Below are 26,521 nucleotides of genomic sequence, written 5' to 3'. Positions count from 1 at the left end.
AGATTGAAAAGCAGGTTCTATGGTTCTGTAGTTACCGACCCTAGTTTCATTCTGACAGGAAATGAACAGAATGATGTGATGGATTGATATTTTCACACTCACAGAATCCTTCTGGTATTGCATTGTTTGTTCATATCGATCCGTGGCTCCATGTTTCTCCGTCGACCAGGTTTTTACTATCGATCTTGTTGCTAGATGCCCCAAGCGGTTTCTCTATTACACTACCCACTGCACAGTTGATACTAGCGATATAGGCAAATAACGAGCTGCGTCTTATTTGTGAATGATAATGGAATGACTGCATCTTTCAAAGGTAAGTGCATATTGTGTTGTGTTACGATGTTCTCCTGTTCCTGCCACAGTGACTCGTCACCTTCCATCGGCTTACCTGTCTTTTTTATACAGCAGTTCTACTTAATGTGACTCTAAGAATTCCAGATACTGAAGTGATTCATTTCTCTATAGTTATGTTCTTTCGTTTTATAGATTAGCATTGATTAATCGGTTAGTTCAATTAAGACCAGGTATGAGTTTTTCGGTTTCGCAGAACCAGGTGAAGTCTTCTATTGGGAAGGGTATAAAGGTGTAATACCGCCGAAGAGTAATTCAATTCAAGGATGGGGATAAGATATTCACAGCAAACTCATAACATTGTGTACACATCGCCTGAATGTAACTTTAATGTCTAGACGAACATAATTCGCTAGAGACCGGAACGTACCATCTGTATGTTTGTTCCTGCTTTAATTTAGACCAAGATCGAATAAATTTCAACTGTTTAAAGCACTTGAAATTTTGTTTGAACGCGTGGTAAATTGACGAAAATAAACCTGGTTTACCTATTCTGTTATTTATGTCAATTAAAATAAATCTGTTCAAATTAATCATTTCGCATGCATAAATTAAACAGGCATTATGCAAGAGCTAAATATGCCTATTGTAGGCTTTTCTTTATGCCTTAAAGGGCTAATCCCGATAATATTTTGGAGAATAAAACTGTTTAATTTTGTTTAAAAATCCTTTAAAATCCTCTACCTAAGGGCCGAGCAACTAACTCAATATTTGTGATAAGTTTTCAAATAACTGAAACACGTCAGTCTTTATCTGGAAATGGAGACCGATGTCCCAAGCTATATTATGCGGTGTCTAGATAAAACCAGACATTTTGTGTATAAAAATAATGTGTAGGTGAAATTTACCTTTCATTATCAAGTACAGCATTTGGGTCATTCACTGTATAGACCTCTCAATGAACGGGAATCGATTATCAGGTCTCCCAACGAAAAAATTGAGCCGAAATCTTAAAAGGGTTACGTGTCCGGATAAGCAGTTTTGACGGTCACGTCCAAATGACTCAATATTTTGAGATGAAATTTTGAAATACGGTCAATACACCATTCCTCTATATTTTGGCGTTTAAATTTCATACATACTCAGACTTTTATTTTTGAGACTCTGTTCAAATAAGGGACAGTCGCTTTAAATGTTATATAAATTAATGATTTTCTACAGATTTAAATACGATTGACAATTGATGATTTAATTTAAAAATGGATAATCGAGACTGTGTTTATTATCTTGAAAACGGTAACAATGACAATCGAGGCTACACTGTTCTAACTCGGCTCAGATTGACGTAATTTGACTGAATTTTTCAACATATTCCCTTTTCATTATCTATTGTTTGAATATTAGAGCGAGAGCTGTCCGCACTATATCTAATCTTACATAATGCCCCTTTAAGTGTCCATGTATAGATTCCACGGTTCATCCTCTGGTGTTACAGGCGAGGCTTTATATTAAGACCGAATTGAACAGTATTTGCTCGTAGATCAGCATTGGACCGATCCGCCAATTTCCCAATTTCCAGACGTTCCGAAATTGAAGGCGCAGTACAAATATGTTAGCTTTATGAACTTTTATTGTGATAACGGATGTTTGCAAAAGAATAAGCATATCTTAAATAGTGCACAACACCCGTCAATACTAATATATGTGGAATAGTTTGGACGTGTCATACAAAAGTCGAGGCTGTTATATATGTAGACGATAACCTCTGCGCTAACGGTCACCAGAGCATCCTTTGGATACAGACAACGGGATCGGCAGACTTTCTGGAGATTGATGGATGATATGTTAATATGCATGTTACATCTTCAGATGTATGGTAGCTCAGTGATTACGGCGCTGGTTCACTATCCAAGAGGTTGTGGATTCGATCTTGGTGTTTGGCAGAAAAACGCCCAGTCGTTCGGATAATACGAAACACCACGGTTGCGTGTATACCTTTGCCAGACGTTAAAGATCATCTGACAGTTGGAAATCTAAATTAAAGTATACGCAAAGTTTGCCTCATAGCGCATTGCATGGCGTAATTCCAGTCTCTATTACCCCGGTTGGTGAAGCAAAATAAAACGTTAATACCAATTTCTTTGCATTTACCATTGTATTCTGATACTAAAAATCACAGAGACAACCCATTCTCAGACAAAGTTAATAAATTAAACGGAAGGTTGAAAGTTTTCCCATAAACCGCCAAGAAAACACATAAACAAAAAACATGAGGTTTTTAACGTGGCACCTTTAATCCACGGTTTCATTCCCAGAGATATTCTAAATTGACATCTTTTGCGATTTTAGATGACAGCTTTGGTAATGGATTGCTTGAGCTGCAAGGCAATAAAACCTTTGAAGAATTTTGTTGTGGCGTTTTAAAAGATGGCGGGTTTTATATTCTTTTAAGGACATGGGCTTCCATTAAAATTGCTGCTATTACGTCAAAGCTCTCGTTATGTGGTATTTTATATCCGTGTTGGAGCTTAAATAAATATTTAGCTCAATCTCAAATTTCACACCCGATTTTCTTCTCAACCCGTCTGTTATGGACAACTCCATCAAGATTTCTCCAATCATGGTAAATAGTTTGTGATTAAATTCCAGCTCGCTATTTAGGTCAGAAAAAAATGGTTTATCGATTCTTGTCTGAGAGGCTATTAAAAATTGTAATAAATCGACATGTTTTAGTATTGTGGTATTTGTCGATACATGTATGTAGAATGAAATGAAATGAAATGGGGTTTAACGTCCTACTGTTCTGCTCTATACTGAAGACGGGCATAGGCCATACAGTGTGCTATGAGGGAAATTTTGCCCGGACAGCGGCACTATCGCCTACTCTTATATCGAATTCCAACTGCCAGGGGATCTTTTTCGTGCATTCCAATATATGCACGGGACCTCGGTTTTTCGTCTCATCCGAAGGACTAGACAGCTGTCCTTGTCAGGCCCTCCGTTCTGCACCACTGACAAGGGGACACCACGTCGGAAAGTATGGATGAACTTTCTCGGCCAATCCAGGGATCGAACACCCGACCTCCAGGCTAGCGAGCCAGCGTCTTACCCATCTAGCCACCGTGGCTCCCACATGTATGTAGAAGCTTTATATAACTAAGATACAGTTACCATACTGTGCTTGTATAACGGTGGTTATTATTGTAATGGTTTTAATTAATAATTGGTGTGCTGGGTTGAAAATAACATTCGGTTAATCTCTCTTTTGTTTCTTTCAATGGAGCGTGTTTGTTGGACAAATTGTCATATATTCATGCCTGGGGATATTGTATTCTCTTTCGGTATATTTATCTGGTAGCCCGATGTGCCACATGGGCATGACAATTATCGAGATATGATGGATAGATTACAGAGATAAAAGAGGACAATGAGTCGAGTCCAACATTAGCAATGTCAACTAAGATATCAGAATGTTTATGAAATTAGAACGATCTACTTCTATCCAGACGTTTTAACCGCTGTTTTGTAAAGGTATCAGTTCATTTAATTCCATTGCAGCATCGTACGAGGCATTAAGAGTGAGAAACGAATCTTTAAACCATTACATGTTTCTCAAAAACGCTCTCTGTGGTCTCTTATTCAGCATCGAACAGTGCCATGATTAAGTAATAAGGTTCATTCACATGCGGCGAAAATCTATAAAAACCTTAATGAAAAGGTGAAGTCATGAGTCAGAAACTGGATCAATTTGATGTAATCATCAAAGATGTAAAGAATTGCTTCAAAGACTTTGAGTGACAGATAAGCTTTTAACGCAAATTCCCTCAGACACGATTTGTATTATTTGATTATTCGGGGCCTGTTTATATTTTAACTAAATTAAACGTTGATAGGTCGAAGACTTTGGTTTTAAAGCTGCACCATAAATTGTTTTGGTGGTAAATTATACGAAAATCCGTCCAAGATTTGGTCAACGGAGTTCAGAATACATGAATAGAAACAGATGAATAATATATGACATGCCGGAAGCCGGGAACAAAAATGTGCCTTGCATCCTCTTCCCCATCTTCCAGGCCAATAGCAGGATTAGTGTCAGAAAACAAAGTTCGACACGAGACGCTAGAATACATATTTTAGTCCAAACGAGCTGATATTTTTTAAGGATTTTTTTGTCTAGATTTACAATTTAATTAAGGAGAACCTTTAACAACATGGTGCGTGGCTGATTTTACAAAATTAATAACAAACAGGAAATATAGCGTGACAGACACTATTAGCAGCGTTGGTTTTTCTTGATAACCATGAACCTATTAGCATAGCTTTTTTCAATCACAGTGCTTTTAATTATCAACATCGTTCACGTTCACCAAATATTAATGACACCGTGCGGTATGAAAATGTTGTGACTCTTAAGTGCGATTCTTCTGATAGCAACAAGCTCTAATAATCGTTGCGTTCACATTAATTACATGCAGCCTGTCAGTCCAGCATTAAAACCACTCAATATCAGTATCCAACGATTCTTGATTTTTTTTACTTCGATGCAAATTTTTGTCTTGCTAATAATTTCTGTTAATGGCCCAATATGAACGGCAGATATTAACTTTTAGACATACACAATGTAATGCAGTTTTACGGAAACAAATATTGGTCAAAATTATTGTTTTAATCGATCAACCCTAACGTAAGTAATAGCCATATAAGGCTCATCTGATTGTAAACCGCCGTCTTTATTTCCCAGGTATCGTCTGGAGAATAAATGAATTACTATTGTCTAATTTACCATGGAAAGAATATTCTCCATTGTCAATCTTTGTTACATTCAAAGCCAGAAAGTGGAATTTGTCTTGACACATGACTTCTTTAATGGTATGATTTATAGATAAAGGCTTGTGGTTCAAATATTAATATCCGACACCCAGTGATCAGTTAAATAGTTTTATTGCTGGAAAATCATTAGAAGTAATTATATAGCACGTAATTTCAGAAAAATGTTGTCATTATATGAAAAGCCAATTAAAGAAATAAAAATAACGTTAAGCATTTTTGAAACCCAAGATTCAGACACAGTATCTTTAAGCGATTACTATTATTTCAGAAAATTGTTCTGGTCTTCAGCAACTCTCTAAATTGTTCACATAATCAGAAACAAATAGAAAGAGACATGCTAGTGTTCTAAACGAATATTGATTTGCAGCTAATCAAGCGATCGTTTCAACATTAAAACAAACCTCATAATAAATTTATAAAAATCAGAAATCAATACCGGTATTTGTGTGTACTATAGCTTGGTTTAAAAACATTTGTATTTTAACTAATTTGTCTGTGTGTCAAATTAGATTAAACGTGTTTTAAGAATCATTCATGTAAGATCCTTTAACAACTTTCTGTACGCTAACCCAATTAGATATCGTGTAAAACAAATGTTAACGACCACTCGGTAAATATCATCTGACAACTTTTTAGTTAGTCGTCAATATGTTAAAATAAGAGTGTAGACTATTTCTTATAACTCTTGTTTTCTGTGACTAATTAGTCCTGTAGGGATAACAACATGGTTTCGAAGTGAGCAGACCAAGGACGAAGAGAATATTTTAACTTTCGGTATATATAAAATATCACGAGTTTTTAGATTTAATCAGAAATCATCCTCGATCGTGCCAGCCTTTATTAGTCCGGACAAGAGTGGCCACCGTCTAAGCACTGCTATATACTGAAATATTCCCAAATGAATGATTCACAATCAAACCCAGCACGGTTGACAATCAACTAGCTATTTTTAGTTGCGGAGTTGCCATACATTCTTACCAAGTCGCCATATTTTTTGGATTAATCAATCTTCTTACCGCTGATTATTCATATATTGAAATTTGTGAAATTTAAGAAAAGAACCGTGGATATTTACTTATGTGTTATTTAAATGAAATCAAATGTTGGACTTAATCATGTATGGCATGTCTATAGGTCCCAATTCTTGTCGCATTACCATGGCAACGGAATAAAACAGAAAGCTAAATATGTATCTAGGCTTCCGTCACGAATTGTCTCCTGATTATTTAAATTGTTGTTTATGAAGGTTATAATAGTCATCAGAAGTCGTGATCTCTCGGTTCGAAAAATAATCAACTACTTTCCAGTCATCTGGATATTCATACAAACATATAAACAGATATAAAGAAAATACTGCCGTTTCCAACAACTTGGAATTTAGCGATCCGTTCGCAACAGAGTCATGATTTCCATGAATGGATAAGAGGTGGAGATGCATGATTTAAGTGACAACTGACAACACCGAGAGTGTCGATGACAATGTCTCACTTATAGTAACGTGCCACTCCGTTATTCACATTGGTAGTCCGGGTTTCTTAAGAGTTGGTTGACTGATATTTAGGAAGTAAAAAGTTATATCGAAACGAAGTAGGAAATGTAATGAATAATTAAGCTGACTAGGGTTTAGTTTACTTCTCCTGCAATTTGGCCGATGCTGTCTATCTACAAAGTTTCTTAAGAGTTGGTTGACTGACATTTAGGAAGTTAAAAGTTATATCGAAACGAAGTAGAAAATGTAATGAATAATTAAGCTGACTGGGGTTCGTTTACAGGAATGATCTAGGGGTAAGATCGCTGAGGGCCGCTCGCACTTCTCCTGCAATTTGACCGATGCTGTCTATCTACAAAGTTTCTTAAGAGCTGGTTGACTGACATTTAGGAAATAAAAAGTTATATCGAAACGAAGTAGAAAATGTAATGAATAATTAAGCTGACTGTGGTTAGTTTACAGGAATGATCTAGGGGTAAGATCGCTGAGGGCCGCTCGCACTTCTCTTGCAATTTGGCCGATGCTGTCTTAAACTACAAAGTGATCAAATTCTGCTTTGAGACAGTCTATATTGCGCGCAAATACACTTTCGGTCTGGATGAGAAGGGCTGTTTTCCATTGATTATTGAACGGAGCAGTCCTAAATTAGATAGAATATGCAAATTAAAAGCCAAAATGTAGAGTGCTATAAATTACCTTGTCTGGGATTTTCACTTCAAAACTGCAAGCTTTTAGACATTGTTATCAGACATAAAATGCAGTTTTCAGTTTAGAAGCCAATGAAATTCAAGCTGACCGTTTGTATTTCTGTGAAATATTATCTCAGACATTCAGATAATTCAACACGAGTAAGAGTCTGTTAGGCAAATTGTTGGTCTAACAAAATAATTGCCACAAGGTTCCGATGGACGGTTTCATTTGTTTATGGATAGCCAGGACAACCCACCCATTATATATTAAAGTCGCCGATCCTGATTGTGCGAACATAATCTTACTTTGGCACAGCTTATTCCGTGCATTGAGGTTGAGTATTTAAGATTTAAACAGGCATTATGTAACAGCTAAGAACGTTCTGCCCTTTATCTAAATCTTACATAATGCTTCTTTAATTAAGAAATCGAAATATCAATCGAAGATAATCATCCGCTTGGACTGTGCTGAGTGTTAGATATAAGTCATTTAGCTGACATTTGTTTTAGAAATTACACTTTAACACTCTCTTGCTATTTTTTTTATGAAATCATTTAAATTTTGGATGATGTGAGTATATATATGTATCGTTTCTTGAAGGTCGTTCTTTGCAATACTCGTGGCGCTATATATTCTGACAAAATAACGCTCTTGTCATTAAACTGACATTTGTTTCAGAAATTAGTCTTTGACAATGTTCTATTAATTTTTTTATGAAATCGTTTAAATTTTGGATGTGTTGTGTAGAAAAAGCATATCTATAGCTTAACCATCCTTGTCGATCACTTTTTGTAATACTTTTGTGCTTTATATAATGCTGACAAAATAATGCTCTTGTCTGTGATTAGTCAGACCGTATTTGTCAATATTTCAGTTACCATAAATTTGTCAATATTTCATGAAATCATTTAAACTTTGGATATGATGTGTAAAATGTTCGTTTCTGTAAAATATATTTTCTTGTAGGTCACTTCTTGCAATACTTTGGACTCTATTGTCGGTGATTAGAAGGACCCGATTGCAAGTGACGATCTGGCGTACGAAACCCGTGTATTGGGCTTAACAAGTCTTTTTTTGCTAGCGAAGGCTTTGTTTGGGTGAAGGTGTTTTGGGGTGAAGGGCGGCGGGAACATTTAGCATAGACCAATGTATATTTATTTATTCGCCAATTTGTCTCTTTATTATATTAACCAATGTGTTCAGGAGCCTGTAGTACTATCTCAGACTAATGATATGAATAATTCATAGAATTTACAGCCATTGTATACTCATCAATACTAATTTTAACCACTGACACTGCTAACCTTATTCTCACTCTCATAATATAATTGTCTTAGTCGACTGTATGGCCGGATAAAATCGTGATGTGGCACGAGAAAGGTGGAACAGTTGAAGCCAAACAAAGTAGTATGCCAAACAAAGTGTGCATCTATGTTTTTTATCAAAATCAGTAAATAACAAAAGACTGATATTGTGAGAATGGTATTTGATAAAATAACGGTAATATATCTGATTAAAAAAATAGAATAAAATTCCAAAATTCGTGACAAATATGCAAAATATTATGGGAAATAATACTGAAAGAGTGTTGGGCTCTCTTACATTAAGTGTATAGTATGATCAGATTTGAAATCAGCCCTGTTACACCCCTTACTGAACAGCAGCAGTAAAGTAATGGTTTCACTAAGGGTTAAAATACACATATATTTCACTAAGAATATTATGTATCCAACCCTCAGTGAAAAACGCGTTATTTGTATTTAGATGATGACGTATGGCTGCCATAAACTGAAGTTTTATTTTATGCGCCGGCTTTAAAGGGAAGTAACAAATATTGGAAATGAATGAAATGAAATAGGTTTTAACGTTCCACTGTTTTGCTCCGACCGGGCTAATGAAGACGGGCATTCGCCCTACAGTGTGCTATTTCGGATATTTGCCCGGATAGCGGCACTACGAATTCCGACTGTCAAGGGTATGTGCAATCCAATGTGTACACGGGACTTCGGTTATTATACCACCCGAACGACTAGACACTGTTTTGTGTCAGGCTTCCTGCACCACTGACAAGGCGAAATCACGAAACCATCTGGTTAGCGAGCCAGCGTCTTACCCACTGAACATCCGAGGTTACCGAAAAATATTGTCCGGAAAAATTGTATCGTATACTTATTTGCTTTTCATCCTTTACCAATCGTCTGAGCTTATATTTATCTCTGAATAGTTATTTAGCTTCGATTATCCATGCAATATTTAATTTTCAAATATGATTGAGGGAATACGTGTAATTCTTGTACATCATGTTAATATAACCCCAATCTCTTAATGTGATCGACATGATACACATTGCTAGGCTTTCAGTTGAATAGTTCGTTCGGTGATATCAAATAGCCGTTACAATGCATTTCATTATACGAACAGGAACCATAATATTGTAGGAAATGAAGATTTCTTCAACGATAATTAGTTCTTCTCGGAATAAACATTATCTCTTATGATGAGACCCACGGTGTTCATCAAGCAAATATATGGGTAAGCCGTTTGAATACTTCTGTGGTTAATAATCATATCACGTACTAATATCTGACATACGTCACGTGTGGGATCAAGAATACCGTGGTCTATTCTGTGTCGTAGTGACAACAAATACTAATGCCTGTTAATACATTTAATCAAAGTATTATTATTTTCAGATGAATGTGTAACAATACAGTACTATCCCTGGGGTCAAAATGTCAGGTAACGCATTTTCTCGGATGAAAAAAAGCAACATTTCACAATACTACGTTTTTGACATTAATATTACGTTGTTTGAAAAAGGGCATTATGAAAATTCGAAATTTCCTTTAACAGTATTTCAGACTACCCATCTCTACTCTCTTTACTTAGCGAGGGACGTCGTTCTGTTTCCAAATAAATGTTTAGCTGAGAGAAGTTTTATTATGTTCGATTGGAAGATTATAGGACTTATCAGGTGTTGTTTATATTGACCTTTCCACTAATTATATAGTTGATGAAGTTGGTCTGACTGGCTACATATTGTAATTTTAACACGCAATTTATAAGCCAAATTACAACCAATATATTATATTAAACACGTGTACAAGAAAAGATAAATTTGCAGCAGTCACGATTGTATTCATACATATGGTACAGAACGATGATTTAATAGTCTATTTATCTTGGTGATTTAACGTAGGCTTCCACAACAACGATATCCCAGACAGGTTAACTAAAAGTCGTCTTCGTGGATAGTTTATACAAGCATGACTTTAACTAAACATTTGAAATTGGGGAATACGAGTAGAAGCGTCAGTAGAAGCTAGTACAGTAGAATTTATTTTCTAATAAAGATCACCATTAACAAAAACATTCAATGTTATTCACTAACTAGGTATTATAATTGAGTTCCTTACTAATTGGTCAATTCCCAATGTTGTCATGAATTAACGCTACGAGGAAGAAAGGTGTCTCGCAACCCCATTCTTAGCATAAATACAACTAAATTGTAAGTTATTTTTACTCCCTTTTCAAATTCTGATTACACGTTTAAATTTTTTAATTGCTGCGTTTTTTCACTCTCTGCCATATCAATGATTATATTGCATTTGTAATACGTTTATGTCTTCCTGCTTATTTGAACATAGGGCATTTGGACATAAAATGGGGTTTAACGTCCTGTCTTTATGCACCGATCGGGACACTAAAGATGGTCACGCTATGTAGTGTACTGTTACTGTGAGGGAAGTTTTGACCAGACAGCTGCGTCTACGAATAAACTTCATCGAATTTCGGGGTTTGGGTGACCGAATGGCTAACATAAGGTCTGTCATTGAGTCAAGCACTGCTAAAGACTCCTACGCGCAAGCGAATTATTTAAATAAGATTGAACTATATGTTAGCCCCGAAATGACCTAGTTTGTGTCGAGTGGACGTTAAACCCCATTTCTCTGTATCTCTCATCGAATTTCATCTGCCAAAGGTTCGTTTATGTACATGTGTACACATGACCTTGATTTTGCGTACCACCCGACCACATAGACCCTGTCCCTTGCCAGGCCCTCCATACTGCACAACTGATAAGGCTAGAAAATCCTTAGGAACTGGCGGCTTGGCCAGCACCGGGATCAAACGGAGTCACGGAGGCGAAGAGAGAAGGTGCTGGCTCGCTAGCCTGGGGGGTCGCGGGTACGCTCCCGGTGTTGGCCGAGAAAGTTCATCTGGATTTTCCGACCTGGTTTCCCCTTGTCATTGATGCATGGCGGGGGCCTGACAAGGACTGACAAGGACAGCTGTCTAGACGTTCGGATGGGACGAAAAACAGAAGTCCCGTTGACACATTTGCGTGCACGTAAAAGATCCCTTGGCAGTTGGAATTCGATATAAGAGTAGGCCGCAGCGCCGCTCTGTGGGCAAACATTTCCTCATAGCACACTGCATGGCGTATGCCCGTCTTCATTAGGCCAGTTGGAGCAGAACAGTAGGACGATAAACCCCATGTGATTTCATTTCAGAGATCAAACTCGGGATCACTTGGTTTGTAGACCAGCGCCTATCAGCCACTTGGTAACTAAATAGTGCTTAATAATCTATGGTGTGTTTATGAACACCCCCCACTCAACTAATAAATGCATCTTTTAGCATCGTTGATTTAAGATTGTTCCACTAGGCACTTCAGTAATTTAGTTTCCGCTATAATGCTTTATTTCATTATTATTATTCAAAACATTTTATAACGGTGTTTTGTTCCATCTGACTTGTATTGATTTAAACAATGATTTATTCATGTTTACATATAGTTAATGTTCAGGTAGACCTGAATACATGACAAATAACGATTCAATAACAAACTGAGGACTTGTATTAACGTTCAGGTGAGCTTTACGTGATAAATGAGGATTCAATAACAAATAAAGGACTTGTATTAATGCTCAGGTAAGCTTTACGTGATAAATAAGGATTCAATAACAAACGAAAGACTTGCATTAATGTTCTGGTAAGCTATATATGACAAATAGGGTTTCAATAACAAACGAAGGACATGTATTAATGTTCATGTAAGCTATACATGATAAATAAGGATTCAATAACAAACGAAAGACTTGCATCAATTCATACATATAGCAGAGCGTTTAGCTGTTTATGGTTCTCATACCTTATAGCGCTTTTAAGCATCATGCATACTAGCATGGAACTGTGTCTGGTAGTCTAGATCTATTTGTTAAGCCCAACTCAATTTTCGTCAAGGTCGCTGAGATGTAAATAAGGTTAGGGCACGTGATTGTTGGCGGAAATGTAAGTTGGTTTAAGAATTTGGGGGAGAGGTTAAGTCTCCACATAAGCACTGACCTAGAATGATGAAAATTTGGTTCGTGATATTTCTTAGTTTTATATAAAAAAAAAATACATGCAATGCATTATGGCTAGGTCCAGGTTCGTGATATTTCTTAGTTTTATATAAAAAAAAATACATGCAATGCATTATGGCTAGGTCCAGGGTTAGGGTTATGGTTGGGATTAGCGCTAGCCTTGTTTACATCTCCTGACCTTTGACCAAACTTGAAGTTGGCCTTATCAATTAGATCTAACCGTGCGTGGTATAAATGTACACATTATTATTATTGCTATTTAGCTACATTATTGTCAGTTCAGTAATTTGTGTCAATTTCAATGTTGTCGTTTTATAATACAGTTGGTTCGTATATTAGTTTATCTCTTCAATGTTAGTAGGTGTACAAGCTCAGTCAAACCTGCTTGATAAAGGTTGTTGAATCCTAGTCGAAACGTAGTTCAGTAAACATTAAATATATTCCATAGAACTGTGTCAGGCGTATTTCTAGATCAATGACTAAAAATTTCATTTCAACAAATTAAATCAGCTCTACTGTTCAGCTGTATATAAATTTTTATCGATATGTACCGTTATATATGAAGGTCACTCGTTGAAAACATTTACATGTATATGGAATACAATTGTTTATTATACAAATGACGCCACGTTTCGGTAAACTTTCTTAGAATTGTTTTCCATATAGATTTTAGTTATGTTTTTAATATCCAACCACTTAAATGCCACTCAATTGGTCAACTATAATGTAGTGTAGTGTAGTGTAATATTCATAATAACGTACAACTTTATGGATTTACTACTTCTTAGTTTATTACATGCAACGTTTCAATACTCTTACAGGTATCTTTATCAAGCAATGATCAATAATGAATAACAACCTACATTTATAGTCTACTTCTAAATGTCATTTAAGGATATTAGTGTAGTGTATATGATATTTATTGTAAAATGAAAATTCTTGTTACTGCATGTAAATGGAATTGAGGAGCCAGTTTGGCTCCTTTGTGAAGAGCTTTTTGTTTATCAAATGTTGAATAACCAAGAGCATCGCCATGACTTGGCAATTTTCAATTTGCATCTACAAAATAATGAAATAAACCACTTGTTAAACAAATAAAATTATGCTGTTTTTCTAGGTTACATGTTATCGATTTTACAGTAGATTTCACTGTTCGAAATGCATGGGTTTTCTCTTTGGCACGTTTTATTTTGCCATTATAGAGCTATTCTCGCTATAACCCGATTCATTAATCGATTAGCCCGCATATACATCACCATTTTAACATAAAATAGAGTAGATAATCGTGCCAAGTCATATATTTTACAACTCCACATGAAATGGGGTTTTACGTCCTATTTTCTGTAACAACCGCGTTAATGAAGACGGGGGTCCTGAATATACAATGTAGAACCTAGTTGTTCTGCCCTTCAGAGAGTAAGGAGTGGTGTTTAATTTCTCGCCATACGACCATTTTGAGCCTAAAATACTGCCATTTTGAGTCTAACATACGGCTAATACGAGTCTAACTTACGGCCATTTTGAGCCTAAAATACTGTCATTTTGAGTTTAACATTCCATCTGCCAGGGGAATCTTTTAGGTTCCGTATAAACCAATATTTATAAACAGGACCTCAGCCAAATTTGAATCTTCGACATTCGGAATTAACCACACAGCCATGGCGACCCCTATCAGAACTATTATAGAAAATAGATTGAACTGATTTGGAAAAATCGTGTCTGTCGATGTCATCATTACATTACCAGTTAGGGGGGGGGGGGGTGGGTGGATGGCCGAATGGTTAGCACGTGCGTGCTGTATCATAAAACCTGTCATTGAGTCAACTGGCGTGGTTTCGAATCCCCGGTTGGACGTGGCAAGGAGTAGGGTCGCCTGTCCAACCTCGTGGGTTTTCTCCGGGTCCTCCGGTTTCCTCCCACTGCTAAAGACCCCTACGCGCAAGCGATTTATTGAAATAAATTTAAATCATATGTTAGTCCCGAAATGACCTAGTTTGTGTCGAGTGGACGTTAAACCCCATTTCGCTCTCTCTTTACCAGTTAATGTATTTCTTGAAATAAAATTAACAGGTTTCGCTAGTCGTAATGTTTATATACAAGAAAGTGATTTGAAATAAATTATCGAACAAAAAGTGATTTGTCGTCTTTTCTTTCCTTTTTCAATTCTAGAAATATCTAGAAATATCTAGAAATATAGTTAAGAGGTTTCAGACATATATCATATACGAGAAATTAATTTGAAATAAATTATTTAAAAAAAAAAGATTATGAGCTTCATTAAAGTGATTTATCGTATTTCCTTCCTTTTTGTTTTAAATTCCAAAAATGTCTATAAAGTATTTCATATATGTAGGATTTTTTTATATAAATGTACCAGAAATTGTTTTATAATAAATCATTTTTTCGAAAAAAAAAAGATTTTTGAGCTTCTTTATAAATAAAATTAATGGATTTCAGGATTTTTTTATATACCAGAAATTGATTTGAAATAAATTAATTTTAAAAAAAAGATTCTTTATCTTCTCTATAAAGTGATTTGTCGTTTTTTTTAAAAATTCTATTTTGTTAGAGCATTGAGAGAATTGTTATTGTCTTGAATGGGTAAAATAGTTTAAGAGAACAAGCAAAATTCCGATTTGTATTTGAAGTGGGAAAATGTATCCTTTCGGGTTCCATACTTTATATGGTATTCCATAGTTTATGTTAACTGACTATATTAGGTGCTGTGTTGCCCGTTTGCTTGATCCCCTTGTCAGTGGTGCAGGGTGCAGGACAGCTGTCTAGTTGGTCGGATGGGACGAAAAAACGAGGTCTTGTGTATACATTGACGTCCACGTAAAAGATCCCTTGGCATTTGGAATTCGATATAAGTGTAGGCCAAAGTGCGCTGCCCGGGAAAAATTTCCCTCGTAGCACACTGTATGGCGTATACCCGTCTTCATTAGCCCAGTCGGGGCAGATCAGAAGGACGTTAAACCCATTTCTTTTCATTTTATTTCCATTGCTTGATTCCTGCATTGTGATCTTTGATCTGACTGCCTTCAACAATTAATTAAATCAACATTTACAGTCCATACAGCCTCAGATGTCTTTCGATAATTAACAAGACAGATTTAGAATTACTATTTCATTAGCAGAAGTCAGGATTTATTAAACTCATGCTGCGGAGGCACAACGAAAGACCACATTACAGTTATTACTTTATGAGTCGAAGACGTGGCGATAAAGCACAAGGGCATTGAATGAAAAACGACGGGCATTTTTCAGCTTATGTGGGCATCCGCACCCTACATAAAAGAAAGCCGGGTCTCATCTCAAACTAGGAAATGCGGGAAAGAACAAGCCAGAAAATCATACGTGAATTCATTAAAGTGTGTATTAGCTGTGCATCTAGCTTAGCCGAAGCCCACATTCACACGTAACGTCAGACATTAAAGCGGACCTACAAAGCCAGAGAAAACAAGGACACCCAGTGACGGTCATTAGGCGAATCGTTGACTGGATTAAAGAAAATTGGTGGTCCATCAAGAGAAGCAAAGAAAGTAGCTTTGGGAAGTAATCGATGAAAATTTAATAGCCAATGTTTAACTGCAGGCACGGAAAGTCTAAAACAGAAGAAAGGAAAAGCAGTAGGCACAATTATCATGTCGCGGTAACATTTGTGGTTATGTTATAAAATCATCAAAGCACGACTTAGTTATGCCAACATTATAGCTATCAATGAGATCATTGATTTTAAATTTTGATTAGGCCTATATATTCAATCACGCTGGGATAACACGTGTTCTCCAGACACAAATACATGAGTGAGAACACTGTCGCCATCTACTGAAAGTACCACGGGTCTAGGATAAACATAAAATCCCCTAGTTTCATTCACAATGATATATCTGGTTATGACGCGATAGAATATTCTTTATTACTTCAACTAGTGTTGGAATTTTAAAGACATGCTATAGTACTTATCAGATCTAAGCTATTCTAGAAAAAATAATCATCGTTCACATCAGATTGGACAAATCTACCAGTCGATCGATGTGATGTGATATGATATAACTTTTTAAAGATGCATGTACAAATCGTAAATTTTATAGTAGTAAGCAGTTTCCAATGAGTTCAGTGGATTCTTTTGCAACGTGCTTTAAGTAGGCCGATCTTTCGATAATTATAATTAAGTGAATCTAAGGACATGTTATATAATAGAATTTCTTCATAAAAGTAATAATGGATCTTTAAACATGACTCGGATAGTACGCGTGAGGGCCTAGCCAGTAGACTTGTCTTGTCATTTGGATCGAACGAAACACGTGTATATCATCATTTTCTCGAAGCAACGACTGCGAGTTTTACAACATCTGGACGTTGCTAGATTACTTTACAATTCCCGAACTTTATAGCTACGTTACTGCAGACACGTGAACACTAGCGCCCCACCAGAGGTTGTGACACAGCGACATGCACGGAAACCTTGACGTTGAACGAACCTTTGCAACTCGATTATCACAGACAGATATTTTAGCTTGAAAGCGCGAGACTTGGTATTCGCGATGATCGCGGAATCTGATAGGCTTCCAAGCTGTGTGAATACCTATTCGAAATTAGTGCCGACATATGCAGGGTATTACGTGAAGGCCTTGATAAGATGTACGAAGTTAAAGCGAGATCAAGCCTTCTATAAAGATCGAAATAGAATTAGGTTGTAGCACCGCTGTCTGGATAAAATGTCCCTCGTAGCACACTACATAGCCTATTCTGGTCTCATTGCAGAAAAGTACGCAATTCCCGCTAAATACCCTTTCATTTCTCTTCTTTAAGCAGTTATTTATTTGAGACCAATGCTCCGCGCTCTTTATTAAATTAATCGTAATGCTAGTATACAAAGTACAAAGATCATCCGGTAAATACCCTCTGAATTCTCTTCTTTAAGCAGTTATTTATTTGAGACCAATGCTCCTCGCTCTTTATTAAATTAGAATCCTATACTCTCTTATACTCAATGTATGTATCTTCCACGTCAGCTATATTGCATTGTACATGTCCATCTATGCCAATCTGTATTTCAATCATGTATTGGATATTTCTTATTCAGAAATTAAATGGCCGTGTCTGGACTGAGATTAAACGTTCTGTCATTTTATACACCGTTCGTGATTTATGGCCATTTAGTTATATTTAAAACTCAAGACAAATACCATGTTGGTTTCTAATGGCGTATGGAATTGCCTTTGACTGTTGTAACTATCTTATGTAAACCGTAAGCAATTAACTCTATAAATGTATAGATAAATTAGGTAAATAATGTTACGTTACTTATTGAACTACTCACTTTGTGTTGTAACAACACACAACACAGACCGTATGGCTTCCTTATTTTATCACGATATATATTACATTTTAGTTTACTAACTTATCATTTGTGCTTGATAACTATACAATAACATTTGTCGAAACGTTGTACTAGTTGGGAACAAACCAGTGATTGTTTTCCATATAAATCGGGGTGGGGTGGGGTGTAATCAAATTATTCCATGTTATAATTAGTCGCATTTAGTAACTGGATTGTGGGATAAAATGTAAAACACACGTATCGAAACACCGCTTCTATATTTAAGCGACTTTATGAAGGGTGTTCGTTATCAAATATTTCATGTTTATGTTCGATTGTTTAAACATACATTATGCAAGAGTTAAATCTGCCAATTGCAGGTCTTTCTTTAGGCCTGAAATCTTTTCTAAATTATGCATTAGACATTAATTAACTTATCCAGACAATAAAATCAACTCTCGGTGGCATTGCTAGCCTGCGATATTTACTGGATTATGATCCCATTTGCTGCTCTACTTCCATTCATAATTTAATCATGAAATAGGTGATCGAGACTATGTTTTTATCGTACTTTAGTAATGATGTTCGAGGCTAGGCCGAAATTTCAATCGCTTAATTCTCGGTTCATACTGGATCAATTTTACTGAAATTTTCAACAAATTGCCTTTACATTATCTAGTTTTTACCTATTATAGTGAGAACTGCCAGCTCTTTATCTTATCTCCCATAATGTATCTTTAATGGTCATTTCCAAATAATTCTAGTATAATGCCATACCTTTGTAAGTAGCATATCGGTGTACACGAATTTTGTTTTTAACTATTATAGTGAGAACTGCCAGCTCTTTATATCTTATATCCTATAATGTATCTTTAATGGCCATTTCTTTATATTCTAGTATAATGTCATACCTTTGTAGATACCATATCGGTGTACACGATTTTTGTTCTCAACATGGACGAAATATTGTGTTGACAACACCTTGAATCTTATTCGCTACAGAATTCAAAGCTGCAGTTTTGAATGGATGGGTTTAAGGATAAATATTGTGACTATTTATAAGTTTAGCCCACAGTATTTGTATTTATACGAGACACGTTGTTGTCCATTAACTGCTTTCCGTGTTTTATTACCCTTGAAAACCAATCCAAAATGTGACCATTTTCATTGGTGATCCTCTAGCTTCCCGATTAACTCGTATTTATTGTAGTCTGGTTTCTATTAAGACCTTCAGTGTTGATTAAATTATTGACACGAAATGAGAAGACGTTTCCTTAAACCCAATTATACCCCAACAAACTGTCTATTTATTTCTATCAATTTTCTTAGCCCGATTCATCTATGTCTGGTTAGCTTCAGGCAGATATTTCAGCGGTTGTTCTCGATATAAAAGTCAAACTATTGCTGGAAGAAATGTCAAAGTCTGACGTGATATGTTGTGACACCATAAGAATCGGAACGTATGATTTTGTGGCTACTGTGCACAAGCAAGAGTAACATCCCAAAACCAGAACCATCCTAATAGTATACTCGTGGTTTTCTCTTTTCTATATTTTCATAAAATCTCTGACCAGATAGCACGCCTCTCATTTTTAGAGTCCGTTTCATTTACAATCAAGAGATGTATGATACTTACATAATCTATTTTAATGAGGCATCCATGCCGCTAAACTTATACAACCAATCACACGTAGCGCATGGATTTTTACCAGGACTTCCCCATTTGCCTACTCGGAGCAGAACAGTGGGACGTTAAACCCCATTTTATTTCACAAAATTGTTCTAGTTTTACGTTAACGTGTAATTGAATGGGTAATTGATATTTCTAAACGTTAATCTTTGTACCCCGGTGCAATATGATTAAAACACAGACCCTATTTCGTTTCGTTTTTTATAGATCAAAGTTTCGTTTTACTTTTCTTTACTGCACTAGGATTTAAAAGTGTTGCAATATTGTCAGCGTTCTGGTTGAAGTGTGGAATTAGCCAATGAAACGGTCTGTTACGGTGAGTTCTTGGTGTGCGATGCTCGGAACTGTGGGTAACCCACTAGAAACGTCAACGCTGATTGATTAGTCAAGTCTGACGTCATAGGTCAAAAGCCACTCTTACGAACCCTGACGCGACCTCCCAGTGCAACCGGTCAGATCTTCATATAGTGTAGGTCATCGAAAGTATATAGATCTGTTTTTTAATCAGATTGGGCCACGGTGATGGTGTGAGTGTAGCGCTGGCTCATTAACCTGGTGGTTTCGGGTTTGATCCCGGTGTTGTTGCCTGCGCAAGGGAAGGCGTCTAGTCGTTCGGCTGGGAAAAAAGCAACGAGGTCCCATGTATATCATTGGTAGCACTTTAAAGATCCATTGATAGTTGGAATTCGATGAAGAGTAGGCCAAATAGCCGCTGTCGGGACAAAACTCCCTTCAAGGCACACTGCATGGCCTAAACTCGTCTTCGTTGGTCAGATTGCTGGAGTAAATTAGAAAGCTCAACTCCAATTCATTTTATTTCATTTTTTACAATACAGCGGGCGTAATTTCTCATGACCATTCATATTTTTCGTTCTCCTTTATATAACTTAGTTCTGTTTGGTCCTTTAATTTTGTTTGTTTTTAAATGTTAACCGTGGCACTGTTTCAACATACTGTCGACTAACGTAAATCATAACTGCATATCCACGTTTGTTTTCAAATAATACATGAAGAGCCCCAGTTAATGGCGCCATCTGGTAGCAAATTTTAGGTAAAAACGACCGGAGTCACATCGAACCAAGGCTCTTCTGAAATGGCCTCCATGAAAAATAATTTGTCTGAAAAGTGGAAGTCAGTTGTTGTACTGGTAACTATGATTCGTATTAAACATCATTTTGAAGTTGTAATTAAACCCACTCGTTGTTCTGTTCGCGTCAAGCATTCTCGTCCAAAAGTCTGTTTTGCCTTTTTATGCAAAAAGATAAAAATGTGTTTTAGATCGTTTTTCCCTGGACTCTTCACATATATTGGTCACTGTACGTAATTACTATTGTGTGAAATTATTTTGAAATTTGAGTCAATTAAGATTAGTCAGATAAGATATAAGCATTGCAAGCGTAACGGTGTCTAGAAATAGCACCCATAATTGTCTGACTAAATGGGACAAATTGCTGTTGTAGACGGAATAGAACATACAGAGAATAAGTAAGCGATATTGAGATCTAATAATATGTGATATTTCTTAGTCTGCATATTACATCATGTCTATTGAGAATCAGAAGTTCAGCTCTAGCATACTAATGATAAAGATATTGATTATGGTGATGATTAGCTAGATATTAACATCGTTATCACTAAAACCAAGATATAAAAGGCTGCCTATTTATTGATTTTCTTCAGTTTTATGTGAAAGAAACAGGCACAGAAAAGGGGCATTTCAAACGAGTGTGTTTATTCAAGCAATGGAAATGTGTGGTTGCAAAACAATTACCTCTCATGGGACCCTTGTTTTTCGGAGTGAATTACAAGATTTGTAATGGAATGGAATGATGTTTAATGTCTCCACAACTCAATATTGATATAATTCCGTCAAGCGTTTTGCAGGACAGTGTCGTGTCTACCTGTTCTTCTTCGGTTTTTAACCGCCAGGGGTTCTTTTACGTGCACGCAATGTGTATATATGTCCACTGGGCCGGGTGTTAGTATTTCTATATTGATTTTCATATGTCTTCTTTGTATAACATAATATTATATCACTGAAATAAACAACTTTACTGCTACTACTACAGAGCCATCGTGAATCCCATTTTAGGAGAGTAGCCAGGTGCAGTGTATATTGACCGAAATCCAATAGCACGTACTGGAGAACCGCGCCACACAATAGTGGTAGCTCCTTTAAGTGAATTCGAATTCAACTGAAATGGGGTTTAACGTCCTACTGTTCTGTTCTGACTGGGCTTATGAAGAGGGCCATATAGTGTGCTATGATTCAAATTTTGTCCAGACAGTGGCACCGTGACCTACGCTTATTCCAACTGTCAAAGTTTCTTTTACACACACGACAATGTGTACACAAGGCCTCGTTTTTCGACTCATCCGAACGACTATACCCCCCCCCCACACACACACACACCCACACACGCACACCCACACACTTACAATAAAGACGTAGTAGTAACTAAACTACTATGCAGTATATGCCAACAAAAGCAAAATATAATATTAAACTATATGACCCGTCGAATATATGAGAAATCGTTTTGTAAAAGAAGTACGTAAGTCCTGTCTATGCAGATACCCTTATCCTTAGTGCCTAGTGCATTCCTTGGTGGATTGAATAGTTGCTCCATACAAATATCCTTATTAATATTATCATGATTATATGTTCTTAAAATAGTAATACGTTATTATTTTCTTTGTCTATTTTTCAGATGGGTATCCGTGAATGTCATGTGGAACTAGGCCAACGTAAAAACTTTAGGTGATACTAGGTGTGGAATTCAAGGTAAAGCAAAATGAAAATGATGTTAAATTAAATGATATGAAAATGAAATGGGGTTTAGCGTGCTACTGTTCTGCTCCCACTGGGCTAATGAAGACGTCATACAGTGTGCTGTGGGGCGTATTTTGCCCAGACAGCGTCTCTACGGCCTACTCTTATATCGAATTCCAACTGCCAAGGGATCTTTTACGTGCACGCCAATTTGTACACTGGACCTCGGGTTTTGTCCTTGCCAGGTCCTCTGTCCTGCACCACTGACAAGGGGGAACCACGCCGGAAAATCCCGATAAACTATATTAGCCAATGCAGGGATCGAACAAATATTTACTAATGTAGTATAAAATGAAGCCATTCAGTATTCGTAAATAGTGGACCCATAGGTAGTGTATTATAACAATGGACATGACACGATATTAAATATCTATAATTATCGATTTAATTAAGTTTGATGATTTTTGCGAAGTTAGGACTGTCATCTTTTCCAATATCAGATCTACTGGTAGAGCCAATGTTGAAATATAACTGAGGTTAAAATAAAAATGATACTGGAATTACTACATAAACCAATCGTTGCAAAGGAATATGTTAACTTCTGGATCACGCTTCACCACTAATCGAAGCAACTGATCTGATTATTCCAAATTCCAATACAACCGCTTGTGGGTCGAACAAAGATGTTTACTATGTTCGGCAAGCTAAGAGCTATATTGTGTCAACTGTCAACGTATATCCTCCCATATAATTTTTGTCATTCTTTTTCAGATGATGACGGAATTCGAACTCACTCCTCTTCGTGATGAGGAACAGGAAGTGATAAACTATGGTATAAAGGCTAATGGCACGTCAGAGAGCATGAACGGACAGTTGATATCACAAGAGGACGGAAGGAAAGTTCGGAAAGAATTACGATTTATGCCAACAAGAATTGTTATGAAGAGGAAACATAAATTATTTCGTGCCATAGTAATTTTCTTGGTCATTCTGCTGGTATTGGTCATATGTCTCTTGTTAGGATTTTACCTTAATGAAACCAAAAAAAGGAAAAACGAAGGGACAAATTTTGTGCAAACTCATGTTAATATGAAACCTGTTTTACCGAGGAGTTCCGTGTTCGTGAGGAGTTTCAGATCTTATCTTCATTTGATGGATAGTCGCGTTTTCGAGGCGGTTTTCAGCAACGGGACAGTACTCAAGGCGTACGGATTAAAGGGCTTAGCCTCGAATAATTTTGAAATAAATTGGTTAACTATAAGCAATTTTAAAAATGAGAAGACTCGTATTAGATTCGGTGATCAAAATAATATGGCGTATGTGTTGCTTAGTAACGGCGCTCAAGTAAATTATGAATGGTCACGTGATTTGACCAGCATAGACTTTAAAATATATCTGTCTTCACAGCTCACTGGTCTTGATGCCAAATCCTTTATTTTTACGGTGAAATTGTTAGATTACGCGCCCTTGTTCCAAATAATTTTTAAAACACTTTGTGGAAAGGGAAATGTTGACGATTTTCCAAGAAATTTAATGAAAAAACAATGTATATCTTATTTACCGTTACGTGTGTCGAAATGTGGTAGCAAGAACGCATATAACGGAGCGTTCTTGGAGGGGAAGATTTCTCTAGGTGGAAACTCACATTTGATCATTCCTGCATTACTGTGGCCGTCACTACCAGACGACTGTTTTCAACAAAGTGCCGATTCTGACTCGATGTCGAATTTTTATATCCCATTGCCAAAAGGACCCAACGATGATTCCACATGCAGCATGGCTACAAAATATTTCATGAAAGTATGTTCTGTTGTTCCTATGGAGATAGCTTTTAAACAAGTATGCTACAATATCTCTAGGCAGATTAACGGTGTCGGTAATCGTCATTTTGACCAACTCGTAGACATTTTGTTTGAAAGTTGCGTCAGCCTTTTATCGTCGTTAGTTTTAATGTGTTCTGCATTACAAACTGGCCAGAATCCATATAGTCATGCGCATTCCCCGTTCTTCCTCTTATTGGATCGGTCAGTTAGAAATAGACTTTGTCCCATGCCTCAAATCTCTAATCCGTTTCCATCCGGTAGTGTGACAGTAAACGTGTTAGCCTTCTGTCCGTCAGAACCACCTATTACGTCACCAGATCAGTTGATCTATTTTAATGGGTCGCGATCCGTTGGTAACACTTTACATATCAATTGTCGTGGTCCGCCGGAAGTGACGTTATATCAACTGGGCCATATATATACAGGAAATGACAATCATTTAACGACGTTAAAACACAATTTTAGATTTTGTGCGAAATGTGCTTATGAATCTGTTGTTAGTGTACGAGTCTTGGACAATGAAGTGTGCTGTAAAAATGTGTGTGCTAACGACAATACGAGCGTTTGTGCCCTTGGCAGTTTAGGATTGGAAGAAAAATTTCAATTCAAGACGCACGGAAATTTGTACTGCCACAATTTTCTAGACGATACCAAATCTGAAACATCGGCATTAGATATCAAATGCACGGGAGATTGCATTAATCATTTTACCATAGATTTCAAAATGACAAATTTTCGTGAGCAGACGATATTTTATCATCAGCCAATTAAGTGTAAGGGTTCAAGGTCACAAATGTGTAATTCCAAATTTGGAACATAGCTCAACTATAAAGAATTGTATGATTGTTGTTTTGTTTGTGGTTTTATTTATTTGTCTGTTTTGTTGAGTATACTCTTATTTAACTGTGTACATGAAAGACGAAAACCCTGAAATACAAGATTTAACTTTAGTAGTGCATTAAAAGTACTTAAAACCTTAGCTCTCTTGTTGGCCAATTTATGGGATATTGTCGGAAATATTTGATTCTAGATACCAACTGAAGGTTCTGGCACAGTGACCATATTGGTCTTTTGTAACGAGGCGGGACAACACTACTTTGCTTCCCTGTCGAGCTATAATTGTATTACATATAGTACCGTTGATAAGGGCAAGATTAGTGTTTGTATACCAATTAAAGTTCCAAATGACATAGTAGTAGTTGGACGTAAAATGTATAGGGTCGTAATCCATTATGGGCCTATTTAGTATATATTGGGGAAGGGTGGTTATGGAACCCATATTGCTGTAGCATTTTTTAAATGCAACATTTAGCATACATATCTTAGTGGTTAGCTAACAACTTATTATACAGTAAAACATTCCCGCCCTGGTAGATAGGTGTAAACTCTGATATCTGGTGATTGGTGTATAATCGGGATAGAATCTGAACGACGGATCATTTAGTAGCAATAAGTTGTCTATGTGAATAATAACGTTTTCTGATTTTGCATAAACTCAAAAGATTAAAGAAAAAAGTTCTGGAGGTAACGGATCCTACTGGCACCGATTGTAATATCTATTAACCGTCGACTTCTACATCCGTACGATCTATGTTCCATAATAAATACAACTTTTCACAATGTCTTCTTTGGTGTATCATTATTTGGCATCGGGATGTTTTCTTTAAACAAAATAGTTGCATTACTTTTGCTTTACGAGAGACAAAACAGCCTCCACAATATCTTTACAGTGCCGAAACTTTACCTGGTTTTATGGAAGAAAGCGACGATAATGCTATAATAGAATACCCGACTGATGCCACTGCGAGTATTACTGTTGTCACCATATTTTGTTTTCTGAAGAGCCATTTTTATAGCTGTAAGAGTTGGCGGGTTTATGGAGCATCTGAATGATGGTGCTATTTAGAGGTCTTTGTGTTTGGGTTTCCTGAGCTTTGGTAACAAATGTTTTTTGAGTTTCTAAGATTTCCCACCAATGTATATTTATCATTAAGCTAGGCAAGACAACTGACAACTTTAAAATATATTATCCGAATTCATGATTACTATTATTTCAACCATTTTATGCTTATAAACTTAATGAAGGGTATTACTTTTGAACCTTTATCGACATAAACAAAACAGAACTAGTTCTTTGGCGGCTGTATTCAATTAAACATTCAAAACTTGCTGTAGGTCTGTCTTATGAGGGTATTGAGACAGTTCCGTACAATATAAACCCTATCGATTACCCGAATATG

At 36.5% G+C, this 26,521-nt stretch overlaps 1 protein-coding gene across 2 annotated transcripts; it reads left to right on the top strand.

The window, feature by feature from the left end:
* The first annotated feature begins 177 nt into the window (after positions 1 to 177).
* Positions 178 to 25,126, top strand: LOC126814963 (uncharacterized). 2 transcript variants are annotated; one of them, XM_050540445.2, is made up of 3 exons: positions 178 to 313; positions 22,397 to 22,470; positions 23,230 to 25,126. In XM_050540445.2, the coding sequence occupies exon 3, from the start codon at positions 23,230 to 23,232 to the stop codon at positions 25,099 to 25,101; it is 1,872 nt and encodes a 623-aa protein (XP_050396402.1). In that variant the 5' UTR covers positions 178 to 313; positions 22,397 to 22,470; the 3' UTR covers positions 25,102 to 25,126. The 2 variants fall into 2 exon arrangements, with proteins under 2 accessions (XP_050396402.1, XP_050396403.1); XM_050540446.1 differs by lacking the exon at positions 178 to 313 and adding an exon at positions 12,186 to 12,235.
* Positions 25,127 to 26,521: the final 1,395 nt, after the last annotated feature.

The sequence above is a fragment of the Patella vulgata genome, chromosome 3, assembly GCF_932274485.2.
Source record: "Patella vulgata chromosome 3, xgPatVulg1.2, whole genome shotgun sequence".
NCBI classification, from domain to species: Eukaryota; Metazoa; Mollusca; class Gastropoda; family Patellidae; genus Patella; species Patella vulgata.
This window is presented reverse-complemented; position numbering and strand designations above follow the sequence as displayed.